This window comes from Hemitrygon akajei, chromosome 13 (genome assembly GCF_048418815.1).
Source record: "Hemitrygon akajei chromosome 13, sHemAka1.3, whole genome shotgun sequence".
NCBI lineage: Eukaryota > Metazoa > Chordata > Chondrichthyes > Myliobatiformes > Dasyatidae > Hemitrygon > Hemitrygon akajei.
Window position 1 is genome coordinate 43,656,674 of NC_133136.1, and position 16,837 is coordinate 43,673,510.

The 16,837-nt window shown below is 39.5% G+C and overlaps 1 protein-coding gene across 3 annotated transcripts in view; it reads left to right on the forward strand.

Annotated features, from left to right (window-relative positions):
* ndufaf2 (NADH:ubiquinone oxidoreductase complex assembly factor 2) overlaps positions 1–7,192 on the forward strand; it is a 109,917-nt gene extending 102,725 nt beyond the window's left edge. For all 3 annotated transcript variants that reach the window (XM_073064497.1, XM_073064498.1, XM_073064499.1), the window contains one exon: positions 6,864–7,192. In XM_073064497.1, coding sequence (XP_072920598.1) covers positions 6,864–7,118 — 255 coding nt within the window. In that variant the 3' untranslated portion in view covers positions 7,119–7,192. The remainder of the gene's footprint in view (positions 1–6,863) is intronic.
* Positions 7,193–16,837: the final 9,645 nt, after the last annotated feature.

The following is a 16,837-nucleotide window of genomic DNA, read 5'->3' on the forward strand; positions in this document are numbered from 1 at the left end:
TTTGATGCCCTGACTACTCAGATACCTATCAACCTCTGCCTTAAATACACCCAATGACTTGGTCTCCCCTGCCGCCCGTGGCAACAAATTCCATAGATTCACCACCCTCTGGCTAAAAAAATTTTTTTGCATCTCTGTTCTGAATGGGTGCCCTGCAACCCTCAACTCATATCCTCTCATACTAGACTCCCCCACCATGGGAAACAACTTTGCCACATCCACTCTGTCCATGCCTTTCAACTTTCGAAATGTTTCTATGAGGTCCCTCCTCATTCATCTAAACTCCAAGGAGTACAGTCCAAGAGCGGTCAAACGTTCCTCATATGTTAACCCTCTCATTCCCGGAATCATTCTAGTGAGTCTTCTCTGAACCCTCTCCGATGTCAGCACATCCTTTCTTAAATAAGGAGCCCAAAACTGCACACAGTATTCCAAGTGAGGTCTTACCAGTGCCTTATAAAGCCTCAACATCACATCCCTGCTCCTATACTCTATTCCTCTAGAAATGAATGCCAACATTGCATTTGCCTTCTTCACCACCGACTCAACCTGGAGGTTAACCTTAAAGGTATCCTGCACGAGGACTCCCACCCAAGTCCCGTTGCATCTCAGAACTTTGAATTCTCTCCCCATTTAAATAATAGTCTGCGCGTTTATTTCTTTCACCAAAGTGCATGACCGTACACTTTCCAACATTGTAATTCATTTGCCACTTAGTTGCCCATTCCACCCAATCTGTTCAAGTCTCTCTGCAGACTCTCTGTTTCCTCAGCACTACCGGCCCCTCCACCTATCTTTGTATCATCAGCAAACTTAGCCACAAAGCCATCTATTCCATAATCCAAATCGTTGATATACAACGTAAAAAGAAGCAGCCCCAACACGGACCCCTGTGGAACACCACTGGTAACTGGCAGCCAACCAGAATGGGATCCCTTTATTCCCACTCTCTGTTTCCTGCCAATCAACCAACGCTCTATCCACGTATGTAACTTTCCCGTAATTCCATGGGCACTTATCTTGTTTAGCAGCCTCGTGTGCAGCACCTTGTCAAAGGCCTTCTGAAAATCCAAATACACAACATCCACTGCATCTCCCTCGTCTAGCTTACTTGTAATTTCCTCAAAAAATTGCACTAGGTTTGTCAGGCAAATCTCATCTCTCGCTTCCTTCAATAATCTGAAGTAGATCCCATTAGGCCCTGTGGACTTATCCACCGTATTACTCATTAGGAGGCCCAACACCCTCCTCCTTGACCTCAAATCGCCCTAACTTACTGATATACTCAGCACTGATTTCCTGGTCCTCCATATCCATTTCCTTGGTAAATACTAAAGCAAAGTACAGTCGGCCCTCCTTATCCGCGGATTCTGCTTGCGCGAATTCAAACAACCTCGGATCGCGAAAACCCGGAAGTGCTCTTCCAGCACGTGTTGTTCGAACATGTACAGACTTTTTTTTCTTGTCATTATTCCCTAAACAATGCAGTATAACAAACATTTTACATAGAATTTGCATTGTATTAGGTATTATAAGTAATCTAGACATGATTTTAAGTATACGGGAGGATGTGCGTGGGTTATCGTAGATCGGAATTTTAAAAAATAGGAAGTTCTCTTACTAAGTAAGTCGGAACAGGTACATCCGGTATTATTTAGTGTCAGTTAATCAAACGTTTGTCTTAGTATATAGTATATATTTTACCTTTCTATGCATATAAAACACTTAAGAACGTATGCTTCAGCGCCGGGCTCGGTAACCGAAGTTCTCGGGACTCGGGACAGATTGCTCCCTAGTGCGCTCTCCACCGTGCCGGGTTGATCAAGTCAAGTCAAGTCAACTTTATTGTCATTTCGACCATAACTGCTGGTACAGTGCATAGTAAAAATGAGACAACGTTTTTCAGGACCATGGTGTTACATGACACAGTACAAAAAACTAGACTGAACAACGTAATAAAAAAAAAACAGAGAAAGCTACACTAGACTACAGACCTACACTGGACTGCATAAAGTGCACAAAAACAGTGCAGATATTACAATAAATAATAAACAGGACAGTAGGCCAAGGTGTCAGTCCAGACTTCGGGTATTGAGGAGTCTGATAGCTTGGGGGAAGAAACTGTTACATAGTCTGGTCGTGAGTGCCCGAATGCTTCGGAGCCTTTTCCCAGATGGCAGGAGGGAGAAGAGATTATATGAGGGGTGCATGGGGTCCTTCATAATGCTGTTTCCTTTGCAGGTGCGACGTGTAGTGTAAATGTCCGTGATGGCAGGAAGAGAGACCCCAATAATCTTCTCAGCTGACCTCACTATCCGCTGCAGGGTCTTGCGATCTGAGATGGTGCTATTTCTGAACCAGGCAGTGACGCAGCTGCTCAGGATGCTCTCAATACAACCCCTGTAGAATGTGATGAGAATGGGGGGTGGGAGATGGACTTTCCTCAGCCTTCGCAAAAAGTAGAGACGCTGCTGGGCTTTCTTTGCAATGGAACTGGTGAGGGACCATGTGAGATTCTGATGTGGACGATCAAAAACCCAAAACCCCAAAACCTAATAATTAAACCACTGTGTTGCTTAGTAATAACTGTAGCTTTCATCAGGGCAGAGCCTTCCCTTTAAAATTGTTCTAATCATTGACCGACCTAGCCTGAAACTTTTCCAATGACCGATGGCTTTTCACCTCTTTCCGATCACTTTATTATTTCCACTTTATTTTCAATCGTGATCGTGAATATTTTCGTGAACAGAAACACTGCGCATTCAGAGCTCTGGCACCGTCCTAATGTCCACTGCTCTGAGACAGGTTAAATAAGGTCTGGGGTTCTGCTGGGTCCTAATGTCCACCGCTCTGAGACAGGTTAAATAAGGTCTGGGGTTCTGCTGGGTCCTAATGTCCACCGCACTGAGACAGGTTAAATAAGGTCTGGGGTTCCGCTGAGTCCTAATGTCCACCGCTCTGAGACAGGTTAAATAAGGTCTGGGGTTCCGCTGAGTCCTAATGTCCACCGCTCTGAGACAGGTTAAATAAGGTCTGGGGTTCTGCTGGGTCCTAAGGTCCACCGCATTGAGACAGGTTGAATAAGGTCTGGGGTTCTGCTGGGTCCTAATGTCCACCGCACTGAGACAGGTTAAATAAGGTCTGGGGTTCCGCTGGGTCCTAAGGTCCACTGCATTGAGACAGGTTGAATAAGGTCTGGGGTTCTGCTGGGTCCTAATGTCCACCGCACTGAGACAGGTTAAATAAGGTCTGGGGTTCCGCTGGGTCCTAATGTCCACCGCACTGAGACAGGTTAAATAAGGTCTGGGGTTCCGCTGGGTCCTAAGGTCCACCGCATTGAGACAGGTTGAATAAGGTCTGGGGTTCTGCTGGGTCCTAAGGTCCACCGCATTGAGACAGGTTGAATAAGGGACGAGCATCTGCAAATTTTGGTATCCGCGAGGGGTCCCGGAACCAATCCCCTGCGGATAAGGAGGACCGACTGTACTCACTAAGTACCTCACTCACGTTCTCTGCATACAAGCAAATATTTCTCCCTTTATCCTTGATTTCAATGTTTGATTTCATTGATTTTGATTTCAACATTTAAGAGAAGTTTGGATAGGTACATGGATAGGAGGAATGTGGAAGGCTGTGGTTCCAGTGCAGGTCCACAAGACCAAAAGACTTTGAAGCAGAATCAGGTCATTTGGCCCATCCAGCCTTTCCACTATTTGAACATATCTGATCTATTTCCCTCTCAACCTTCTTCCCATAACCCTTTCACGCCCTGACCAATCAAGAATCTATCAACCTCTGCTTTAAATACACCCAATGACTTAGCCTCCACAGCCACCTGTGGCAATGAATTCCACAGATTTTCACCCTCATCTGGTTAAGGAAGTTCCTCCTCATCGCCATTCTAAATGAATGCACTGAGATTGTGTCCACTGGTCCTAGACTCCCTCACTATAGGAAACATTGTCTCCATATCCATTCTATCTAGGCCCTTCAACATTCGGTAAGTTTCAATGAGATCCCTCCCTTACTGTTCTAAATTCTAGCGAGTACAAGCCTAGAGCCTTCAAATGCTCCTCATATAATGTGTCTTTCAATCCGAGAATCATTTTCATGAACCTCCTTTGAGCCCTCTCCAATGTCAGCACATCCTCTCTTAGATGAAGGGCCCAAAACTGCTCTCAATAGTCCAAGTGAGGCCTAACCAATGCCTTATAGAGCCTCAGCATTTCATCCTTGTTCTTATACTTTAGTACTCTCAAAATGAATGCTAACATTGCATTCGCCTTCCTCACCTCCTTTATGTTAGTTAAGTTGACCTTTATGGAATCCTGCGCGAGTACTCCCAAGACCCTTTGCACCTCAGATTTTTGAATTTACTCCCCATTTAAAAATTGTCAGGGCTTTTATTCCTTCTACAAAAGTGCATGACCACACATTTTCTGACACTGTCTTCCCTCTGCCGCTTCTTTGCCCATTCTACTAATCTGTCTAAGTTCTTCTGCAGACTCCCTGCTTCCTCAACACTACCTGCCCCTCCACCTATCTTCATATCATCCACAAACTTAGCCACAAAGCCATCAATTCCATGATCCAAGTTATTGACAGATAACATAAAAAGCAGTCCCAATATAGAACACCTCTAGTCACCAGCAGCCAATCAGAAAAGGCTCCTTTTATTCCCACTCTCTACCTCCTGCCAATCAGCCAATGCTCTATCCACGCTAGTCTCTTTTTTTTATTTTTTTATTAGTTTTTCAAAACATTTTACAAAATTAAAAACCCCAAATCCCAATGAGGAGCATTAATACAGAGCAAGGTTAAGCATACAATAACAATATGCTACAGAGGAAGAGAATTTAACAAAAAAGCACCTAAATTAAAGACAAGTGAGCTTAGTGTCCTCCCCAAACCCCACAACACAAGAAAAAAAAACAACAATTCCAGACCAACCACCACACAATATAGAGAGTATAAGTCCGGACAGTCAAACTCCCAGACTGTGAATACACTTAGCAACAGAGGATAATAATGCCTACTACCAGGAAAAAAAAGGGAGCTGAAAGCAAGGGACCGAAAAGAAAAAAAAACCCTAGTCAAGAGGAAGGTTATGAAAGTACTCGATAAAAGGCCCCCAGATCTTATGGAACTTTAAATCCGAATTGAGAACTGAATAATGAATTTTTTCGAGGTCCAAGCAGGCCATAATGTCGTTAAGCCATTGCGCATGAGTGGGCGGGGCAACATCTCTCCATCTAAGGAGGATCAAGCGTCTCACCAGGAGAGAGGCAAAGGATAGTATTCGGCATTTGGTCGGGCCCAGACATAAATCTGTCTCGCCCCAAAAACCGAACAGAGCAATTAAGGGGTTAGGTTCTAGGTGCTGATTCAGAATACCCGATAGTGTAGTGAAGACATCTTTCCAGAATTTCTCCAAGCTAGGACAGAGCCAGTACATATGGATGTGAGAGGCCACGCCCCTCTTGCATTTATCACAGAGCGGACTAATGCCAGGGTAGAATCGAGATAGTTTAGATTTAGACATATGGGCTCTATGAACAATCTTAAACTGTAAGAGACGATGGCGAGCACAAAGAGAGGTTGAGTTAACCGATTTGAGAACTGAGTCCCAGCTCTCCTCGGATAAGGCGATATTTAAATCCTGCTCCCAGGCCATTTTAATTTTATCCACAGGGGCCCGTCGTAAGGCTGCCAGTTTATCTTGGATAATTGAAATTAAACCTTTACCTAGTGGATTAATGGAGAGAAATAGGTCCATAGCATTTTTCGCAGGCATTTCAGGAAAGTTAGGAATTAAAGGAGCAGTAAAGTGTCGGATTTGGAGATATCTGAAAAAGTGAGCGTTAGGCAGGTTGAACTTAACAGAGAGCTGTTGAAAAGAAGCAAAGCGGTTATCAATGAAGAGATCTTCAAAATGTCTAATGCTTTTTTTGGTATATATTAGTATATATTTGGTATATATAGTATATATATTAGTATATATTTGGTATATGGTGTGATTTTAGATATAAAACTCCTTTTTGATGTAGTTCCTTCTGTCCATCAGTATTTAGAGTGGATTTTCTTGTTTATTTGTATATTTAAAGTTAATAGTTATATATTTGTTGCTGCTTATGTGTGATTCCCTGGCTTTGTTAGCATATGTTTAGTGTTTCTGTTTTTGTTTGTGTTCAATAAAAATAAAAGTTTAAAAAATATATATTGCGATGTGCTGCCACTGCATAACTACTATTTCACAGCATATGCCAGTGATGTTAAATCTGATTCAGATTCACTTCTACTCTTGTTCTGTCACCCCTGGCCTTGGTTGCCCTTGGCAGCGCACTTCCACACATGCACGACTCGAAATTAAATTTTAATTCCCACCTTTCTGCAGAACTGACCAGTCCATTTTTTTTCATTTATTCATTCATGGGATATAGTTATTATTGGCAAGTAGTATTTAAAGTATTGGATCAAATGGCTTCCTTGACCACTAGGTAGATTTTTACAACAACTGGGTAGTAATTACCATTATTCAAATTTGTATATACAGCAATTATTTTACATGAAATATACTTCAGGAGTACTTCTTATTTCTGGTCTACAGGTTTTCAAATGTCTTGAGTTACTGTCCTTACTCTCTTCATGATCCTGATTTTCTTTTCCTGAAGTTTGTTTACTTCAGATAATTGGTGTACTGTGCTGGAAAATGTTGAGATATGGTAGTTGATTTAATGTCTCCAGTTTTATTTTAACTATATCTATATCCTTTAATATTTTAAAATTGTTATTGAAATAAATTCAATGCAAAAATTAATTTCTCATTACACAAATAAAAGGATTGCTTTTTTTGCATTTCAAAGGAAATTCTGAAGAATGAAAAATATAGAACAATTATTCAATCACGAGCCTGTGAAATTCAACAAGACGATGCGATAAGGAAAGAGAAAGAATATGAGGAAGATCTTGTTGCTCGACCAGTTCAAACTCAAATTAAAGGGCATGCCTCTGCACATTACTTTGGAAAGGATAAAATATCTTCAGAACCCAGCAGCACAGCAAATACTTTCCAGCCTGGAAGTTGGTTACCATCAGAAAATACCAGCAAGAAAAAATAATTTTATTTGCCTTGTAATAAGAACATTTTATCATAACTTTGAATTGTAAATAAAAATCTACATATACAGTACAATGAATATTTTAGGAGAAATACTTTGGGTGTACTTCTATTTGTAGTCTGCAGATATTCAAATACCTTGAGTTAGCTGTACATTACTCTGAATCCTGATTCATTTTTTAAATTTGCTTTCTTCAAATTGCTTGCTGCAAGTTTTCTGAAATTAGGACAGAGGTACACTAAAGTATGTCACTATTTCATTATGCAGAATGATTGAAATCACTTACAGTTTGAGCTGCAATGAAATTATGTGGACAGTTAAAGATTAATTTACAAAAGTTAAAGATTAGCTTTATTTGTCACATGTACATCAAAACATACAGTGAAATGCATCATTTGTGTCATATGTCAGCAGCAAGGATTATGCTAGGCAACCCACAATTGCCATGCACCTGGGGATTTATCTTCCCTGGAGTGAAGGGGGGCTATGGTGTAACATTTCATATATTTATAAAATCATGAGGAGCATAGATAAGATGGATGGACTGTCTTTTTTACCAGGACATGGGAGTCTAAAATTTGAGGACATGGTATAAGGTGATTTTTCACACAGAAAGTGTTAGATACATAGAACAAGCTTCCAGAGCAAGCTGTAGAAGCATGTGAAGCATGTACAATAACTACATTTGAAAGATATATGGGCAGGTAAATGAATAGGCACAAGAGATTCTGCAGATGCTGAATCTGGAGCAACAGATTCAAAATGCTGGAGGAAATCAGCAGGTCAGGCAGCACCTCTGGTGATGAATAAACAGTTGACAATTAGAGCCAAAACACTCCTTCAGGTATATGGATGGGGCAACCTGTGAAATGCAGGAAGATGTTACTATCTCAGAAAGGCACCAGAGCCTGTTTCAGTGCTGTATTACTCTATGACATCAGGCAATTAACTCAAATTTTGAGTTAAGTTACTATTACAACATGGTAATTTTTTATTTAAAAGTATATCCTCTTAATTTGTGCATCATCAAGCATTTTTCTATTTAATATTTATTTACTGGCTTGAACTCCCTTTCAATGGCCTCTACCTGCTCTGGTGTTCCTCCGGGTATTCCAGTGACTCTGGGTTCTCCCTGTAATTGCAAGTGTTTTCTCCAGATTTGGGATTTCTTCCCACACCCCAAAGATTTCTGGTTCGGGTTAGTAAGTTGTGGGGATGCTATGTTGGTGCCAGAACACAGAAAAAAGGCCCTTTGGGCCATCTAGTCAGTGCTAAACTATTAATATGCCTAGTCCTATCAACCTACACTCAGACCATAACCCTCCATACTACTCTCATCCATGTATCTATCTAAATTTCTCTTAAACGTTGACATTGAACCCATATCCACCACTTCCGCTGGCAGCGCATTCCACACTCTCACCATCCTCTGAGTGAAGAAGTCTCCCCTCATGTTCCCGTCAGTAGAAAAAAAATGCTTGCTTGCTTTTACCCTATCTATACTCCTTTGTAATTCAGTACACCTCTATCAAATCTCCCCTCATTCTTATATGCTCTAGGGAATAAAGTCCTAACCTATTCAACTTTTCCTTATGACACAGGTCCTCCACTCCTGAGAACAGTCTTGTAAATTTTCTCTGCACTCTTTCAATCTTATTGACATCTTTCCTGTAGGTAGGTGACTAAAGCTGCACACAATATTCCAAATTAGGCCTCAACGATGTCTTAAACAACCATGTCTTATATAACATCGCAACTCCTGTACTCAGTACTTTGATTTACGAAGGCTGATGTACCAAAAGCTTTCTTAACAACCCTGTCTACCTGTGACACCACTTTCAGAGAATTATGGATCTGTACTCCCAGATCCCTCTGTTCTACCCCACTCCCCTGTGCCCTTCTTCTCAGCAAGCAAGGCCTACCTTACTTTGTCGTCCTAAAGTACAACACCTCACACTTGTCTGCATTAAATTCCATCTGCCATTTTCTCAGTCCATTTTTCCAGCTGGCCCAGATGCCACTACAAGCTTTGTTTGTTTTCTTTGCTGCCCACTACACCTCCAATGTTAATGTCATCTGCATATTTGCTAATCCAGTTTACCACATTATTATCCAGATCATTGATATAGATGACAACATATCAGTGGACCCCGCACTGATCCCTGTGACACAGTAGTCACAGGCCTCCAGAGAGAAAAGCACCAACTACTACCACTCTCTGGCTTCTGCAAAGCTATGTCTAATCCAATTTACTACCTTGTCGTGAATGCCAACAAACTGAACTTCCTTGACCAATCTCCTATGCAGGACCTTGTCAAAGGCCTTGCTGAAGTCCATACAGACAATATCCACAGCTTTGCCTTCAGCAACATTCCTGGTTATTTTTCTGAAACACTCTAAAAGATTGATTAGACATGATCTACCACACACAAAGACATGTCGACTATCCCTAATCAGTCAATGACTGTCCAAATAATTATATATCTGGTCCCTTAGAGTACTTGCCAATAATTTACCCACTCCGGATTGCCTATAATTTCCTGGCTTATTCTTAGAGCCTTTCTTACACAATGGAACATTAGTTATCGTCCAATCCTGTGCGCCTCACCCATGGCTAAGGATATTTTAAATATCTCTGCCAGGGCCCCTGCAATTTCTGCACACACCTCCACAGGGTCTGAGGGAACACCTTGTCAGGATCTGGGGATTTATCCACCGTAATTTTCCTCAAGACTGCAAACCCCTCCTCCTCTGTTGCCTGTATATGGTCCATGACTTCACTTTTATAAACACCTGAGTAAATACCAATGCAAAAATCCATTTGAACCTTCCCTCCATCTGTTTTGACTCCATGCATAAATGGCCACCGTTAACAAATTTCACGACACATGCCGGTGATAATAAACCTGTTTCTGATTCTGATCTTCCAGAGGGCCAACTTTGTTCTTTGCTATCCTTTTGCTCTTAATATATCTGTAAAAGCCCTTGAGATTCTCCTTCACCTTGTCTGCTGGAGCAACCTCATGCCTTTTGTTAGGCCTCCTGATTTCCTCCTTAAGTCTTCTCTTGCATTTCTTATGCTCCTTAAGCACCCCATTTGCTACTTCCTGCCTATACACCTTCTTTTCCTAAAGAGGGCCTCTAATCTCTCAAAAACCACGGTTCCCTAAACCTGTTATCTTTAGCTTTTATTCTGACAGGAGTGTATCTCACACTACATGACCTATCCCCTACATGAAACTGCCCCTCGTACTCAGACTCATCAGCTGGTATCCCTGTCATGTCCTCTAAGAATTCTGTGTCTTTCAATAAGATGGTCTCACATTTTCCCAAACCAGAGAGAAGATAGAACCAATCCACTCAAAGTTCTCATTCAGCAAATCTGTCATCCAAAGAACCAATCTAGTAATTGAAGACCAATCAATCAGTTTCAATTGAAGTATCATGAAATACTTTTAATTAAATTCCAAGTGGTAACATTGGGTGAAATTGCCATTAAAAAGGAAGATTTACACTGACTTTAAAAAGTGAATCAGTAGTAGATTTAACACAAAATGAGATGGCGATAGCATTTTATAAGGTGAGTGGAAGTCTAGTGTTTGTAGGAAGTATACAGTTGGCTGATCACCAACCTAGATGTTCCTTCATCACTCTGAGCCTTCATGGGCCAAAGATATCTAGACTTTGGTGCCAAATGATGATGTTGCAGGAGCTTTTCACACTGAAAACACACACATCTGCAGATTTTCTCATGTTTGTGCTTATCAGCTCTGTGGGTTTTCCAAAGTTCTCCCCACAACATCAGAAAACTACTGACTAAATTGTAATAGGTGTCCAACATAATAGTCAGGTTTTATACACTGAAAATTATAACTCACAGCCAACAGCCCTGGCTCTACATCACATCTCTGAGTATGTCTCACTCCATCTACCAGTGGTGAAAAGACAATGGTATACTGTCGGGCAAGAGTGATTCTGGGAGTCAATCCTCTCAGGCCTGTACAAAGCATGGCATTTTATACACTTTAGATGTAAGGTAAAGCATTTTCAGTTATCACCTCTTAACCTACCTAAGAGAAAATGCATGTGATCAGCTTCTGATATCATCTTCCCTGCATGATCTTCATATGCCTTATAAACCCCTGCCTCTCATTGCCTCATGCTCAGAGTAGCTCGTGTTTAGTTAAGACATTGGTTACTATGGTGAAGGTACATAGGATAGATAATTATTACCATTTACCAGATTCCTCCAGGGGCTATTGGCCAGTCTGGTGTACTCTTAATAAACAGTACCTCTTATCTGTTTTGTTTGAGATAATTAGTATCCACCAACACCTTCTAAACACCCATCAATGTGATTCCATTCAAATTCAAGCACCCCCCCCCCCCCCCCCCCAGTTACCATGCTCTGTTTTGTCTTAATACATTTAACTGCTGTCATCTGGCAGGCTCCTCATCAGGATTATCCCTTAAAGGGCATTTCAATAGGCTGCTTGTTTCTGAGTTTACTTGTCCAATTACATAAACCAAGTCCAATTCTCCTTATCCTATAACATGTATTATACATAATTTAACACTTTAGATTACAACTCTGTGTCTAACTACTTCAGCAAGTATATTCCTTTATAAAGGGACTGTAACTGCACACAATATCCCAGTTATGATCAAAGCCTGGTATAGATACTCTTGCTCTTGAAGGCAATACTTAATTTGCACTCTTAACTGCTTGCTGAATCTCCATAATTACTTAATAATGTAGGAGGACACACAGGTCACCTTGTACATCAACATTTAAATAATACTCTAAATCAGTTTAAAACACGTTTATGCATCCTCCATACAACTTACAATTCCATTCAGTTTTGTTATTGGCAAAATTTGAAGTACCATGTTCAACTTCTTTCATCCAAATCATTGATGTAAATTATGAATAACAGAGGCCCAAGCACCGGTCCCTATGTTTGTCACTAGCATTACATGCCATCCTGAAAATTTTATTCCGACTCACTGCACTCAGTCTGTTAACCAGTTCTCAGTCAAACCAATGTTCACTCTAAGTAATTTAAACATTTAAATCAACTTAATTAAATCAAATACAAACTTCAATTTCCTTTGTCTTGCAGATGCAGCTCTTAAAGTTATACTAAACTTTATATATACTACATTTATTATCTGCAAATCAATACTGCTTCCAGATATAATCATCTGGGTCATAGAAACCTGCCATCCACAACGAAACAAAAAAAACAGATTAAAGCATACATTTTAACTCATTGTAATTCCACTTTTAACATGAAGGGAACACCAAAGTGACAATAGAATGCAGCAATGACTGGGGTAAATAACTCAGTGTCTTCAACTCATAAAGCACCATCTTTTCAGAAGAGCTGTAAGAACTCGGGGAAAACTGACATAAAGCCATATGTGAAAAAGAATCTTCCAGAAACAACACGCACAAAATGCTGGTGGAACACAGCAGGCTAGCGCTTCTCCCTATAGATGGTGCCTAGCCTGCTGTGTTCCACCAGCATTTTGTGTGTGTTGTTTGAATTTCCAGCATCTGCAGATTTCCTCGTGTTTGCTCTTCCAGAAACATATCAGTTATTGTCAACACTTACGAGAAATTTCTGATTAAATTCTTTATAGACTATTTTAACATTTACTCCGTTCTTTAAATCTTTAAATCATTTCTTTTTTTTTAGTAAATAACTATATGATGTATTTTTCAACAATGCATTTTCAGCAATCTTACAAATTTTCTTTCACCCTTTGCCAGCTGTGATTTTCCTCTTTATATTTGAGTGCTGGAACTTCCATTGCCTAAACACCCCTCTGATCCCGATTTAGTTGAGTTCTGCCTCATTCATAGGCAGCTTTACATCGGGTGACCCATTTTTTTAAATTGTGTTTTCAAATAGTTACAGAATGAAAGTGTGTGAAAAAGAAATTATGTGTTACCCCTCCCCCCTAACATCCCTATTGAAAGAAAAAAGAAAGAAAACAAAAGGAATGCCTGGATATTAGAAGATCCCCACATGCTCCACTTGGGGAAAGAAATAAATATATATACTAAAGTTATCATTTCTTATTTTTATCCCACCGATATTTATTGACTTTACCCATCAATAATTTCCAATTTATTTTATAGTGCTGGTAACTATTTCAAAAAACATTTATGTTCCTCCTAATATTACTGGGCAATGTACTTCACAACACCCCTGGGTTAATCAGAATAATAATGACATCTGAAACATTTGCACCCTTATGCTTGTATTTTTTATGTTAGGAGGTGTAATAGCAGCACGGAATTTAACAAGGATAGTTCACTAGTAAATTTGACCATAGTGGTTAATGGTAGTTCAGTAAACAAATGAAATTATCTACTACCCTATGTTTTTTCATCCTTGACGGAGTTGCAGTGCAACCAATCCACCAGTGTTTCATTTCTTAAAACCAATTAAGTATAATTTTTGAATATTTTGAAGGATTTTAATTTCATCCTCTGATCACTTACAGAACATTTGCAATTGTTTTTTTGCTGATAGTAAAGCTGTATCATAGTGATCACTGTCCTTTCCTCAGATGGGTTTAGTCCCAGAAAGCTCTTTCATGGATACTAAGATAACAATGAAAATATGCATCTTGGCTTTTTCATTAGCTATAATTTGACTCAACTATGACATAATGAAAATCACATGATAAAATAAATTTTATCAATGGTCACAAACTGTGCAATTAATATTTTATCTATCATACCTTTAAAAATGCAGACTCGGACCCCAAGATCCCTCTAATCCTCCACACTGCCAAGAGTCTTACCATTAGTACTATATTCTGCCATCATATTTGACCTACCAAAATGAACCATTTCATACTTATCTAGGTTGAACTTCATTTGCCACTTCTCAGCCCAGTTTTGCATCCCATCAATGTCTCACTGTAGCTTCTGACAGCCCTCCAAGATTAAGTATTTATGGCTACATTTGTATTTCTGAATTTCATCTATAGTATTTATAATTTAATTATAAGTCACTTTCAAATCATCTAGAAATGATGTTTCATACTGCACTAAATATAATAACTTTGTAAATCAACATTAACAATTCTTGCCATGTTCCCACTGATAGCAAGAAGCAATAATTGCATAAATTAAATAAATTCCCACTGCCGGGAAAATACTTACAGCAGCCAGACTGAAACATTGCAAGTGGATTTTCAATGAGACTGTGGTTAATGAGTATTACTTGGAACCTAAATTTTGTGAAATGTAAGAACAAGTATGGTTCCTTTTCTTAAAAAAATACTAAGTAACAAGAATAATAATTATGGTTTATTTCAATGTTTGTTAAATGTACGAATGTGGGAATAGCAATTGAGTTGCAGCATCCTCAGGGAGTCTCCAAACAAGCAAGATTCCTCCACCATGTAATTGGAAAATTTGTTTGTACGGCACATAATTAACTTAGATTACCATATCTAACTGTTGAAAGGGTTTCCATAAACTGCCACCTAAAGGTGCAATAAATAAAGTGTGCTGGAAATATAGAACTGCCCTGAAAAGGGATCATTAAATTGAAACATTGTTTCTTTCTCCACGTTTGCTGCCTGGCCTGCTGAGTATCTCTAGCATTTTTTAATTCCAGTTTTCCAGCATCATTATATTTCTTTTTTTGCTTTTCACACAAATCTGCATATTATATGAGATAGCATTCTAGCAAATTGTGCATGACTTACAGTCAGTCTGTTTCTAACTTCTCGTTGTTCTGTTGCCTGTGCTTCTTAGAAACTGTTCACAACCTTCAGAAATAAAAATTCACCACTATCTATAAGGAATTTGTAGGTTCTCACGGTAACTGTGTGCATTTCCTCTGCGTGCCTTCCACTTCTCAGAGATACACAGGATGGCTACATGGGTACCAGAGACTGTTGGGCCAGAAGGGCCTGTTAAAACGCTGTGTCCATAAATAATTTAAAAAGTACGTGTGAAAAGCGCATCATAATTTGAAACAATAGCGAAAGTGAGTGTCCTTGGCATTTTTACCCCAAAATCCCCAGAATAAATAGGAGAGGATCTACAGAATGTCATTACCCCACCTATCAAATATTCAATTTGCTTATTATTACTCTTTTGACTGAGTGGATGTGCAAATTTGTAATGCATTTACTCATTGGCTTTGTACCACTGAAAACCTGAAGTCCTGACAAAAGTTCTTTCATTTCTCCATCTAAAGGCTTTTTCCAAGGCAAAACTAGCTGCTATCATCCAAAAATAAAATAGCTCAGTGGATTCTTTGAGGTTACACATCCATTGTGTATGCCACCACTAAACCAGTGTGGGGATTTTAGTTTCTTTGAGGAAGGAAAATCAAGTAAAATACAAATTACACTTACAAAACAGATGAAAGAAGAACAGATTGCAAGAACTAATATTTGAAACAAGGTGGTCTTCATTTGTATTTCAGAAAGTGAATAGTTCCTTATGAATCTCTTTAGCACAAGTGTAAAGATCTTCATGTATTCTTTGCGAGGGTGCTGAATATACCACAATGGTCTTTAGTGTAATAACACAAGAGTATCTGCTGTCTCAACAACATTTGAAAGATTTTTAGCTACAGGATACTATAAAAGGCAAAAATGATGGAGCTGCAGTAGCCTATTGAACCAGACCAGAAATGGTTTATTTTTTTGCTACTTAAGTAGACTTTTGCTCCTATTTCTGAGAAAATAAATTGTTCTCAATGATCATATATTTGTCCATTTCAAAACATTCATCTGAAAGCTGAAGAAATGGCAGATGCTCCATGTAATTCCTTTATTATGATGTTAATTTTACTAAAATCAGCTCTCAGATAAATGTAATTTGAATTTTATGGAACGGGATGGTTGCATACCGTCATATTAAATATGACAGATTTACAAAAAGATTTTTCAGGAAATACAAATTTGTAATTGCATTAGAGCGTTTCCAAAAGTAACAAGCTTCATTACCACCATGGGTAATTAATTCTTAACTGCAATTTAAGGTTTCGCAATATTTTCCCAAGGCTCTAAATTGTGGGATGATCTTCAAGAATTGTGCTAAGTATTCTAAAAGACTGACAAAATTGGGAGAAAAGTTTTGACTAATTGTGGTAATTTGCAAGTGTCAGTTAGCATATTTCAAGGTTCAGCAGTAGAAAACAATTTAAATTATGCAATAGCTTTAAAGTAGAAAAGAGTTTGAATCAGGCAAGTACTATATATAATCTCCAAAGAGCAAACACGAGGAAATCTGCAGATGCTGGAAATTCAAACAACACACACAAAATGCTGGTGGAACACAGCAGGCCAGGCAGCATCTATAAGGAGAAGCACTGTCGACGTTTTGGGCCGAGACCCTTCGTCAGAAAGGGTCCCGACGAAGGGTCTTGGCCCGAAACATCGACAATGCTTCTCCTTATAGATGCTGCCTGGCCTGCTGTGTTCCACCAGCATTTTGTGAGTGTTGTCTATATATAATCTGTTATGTTCTTCTCAGTTTATTTCAGTAGTGGTACATAGCATCCATTGCTCCAAAGCATGGACCTAGGTGGTTTGGTTTATGGGGCTAGGCTCTGAGAAAGGACACTGGATTCATGGAAATGCTGGAATTAACTAACTTAAGGACCCCTTGTAGACATATTGGAGGCCAGAGACAACTAGGCGCAGAAGGTCAGTTGATCTGCTCCATCGCAGAATCT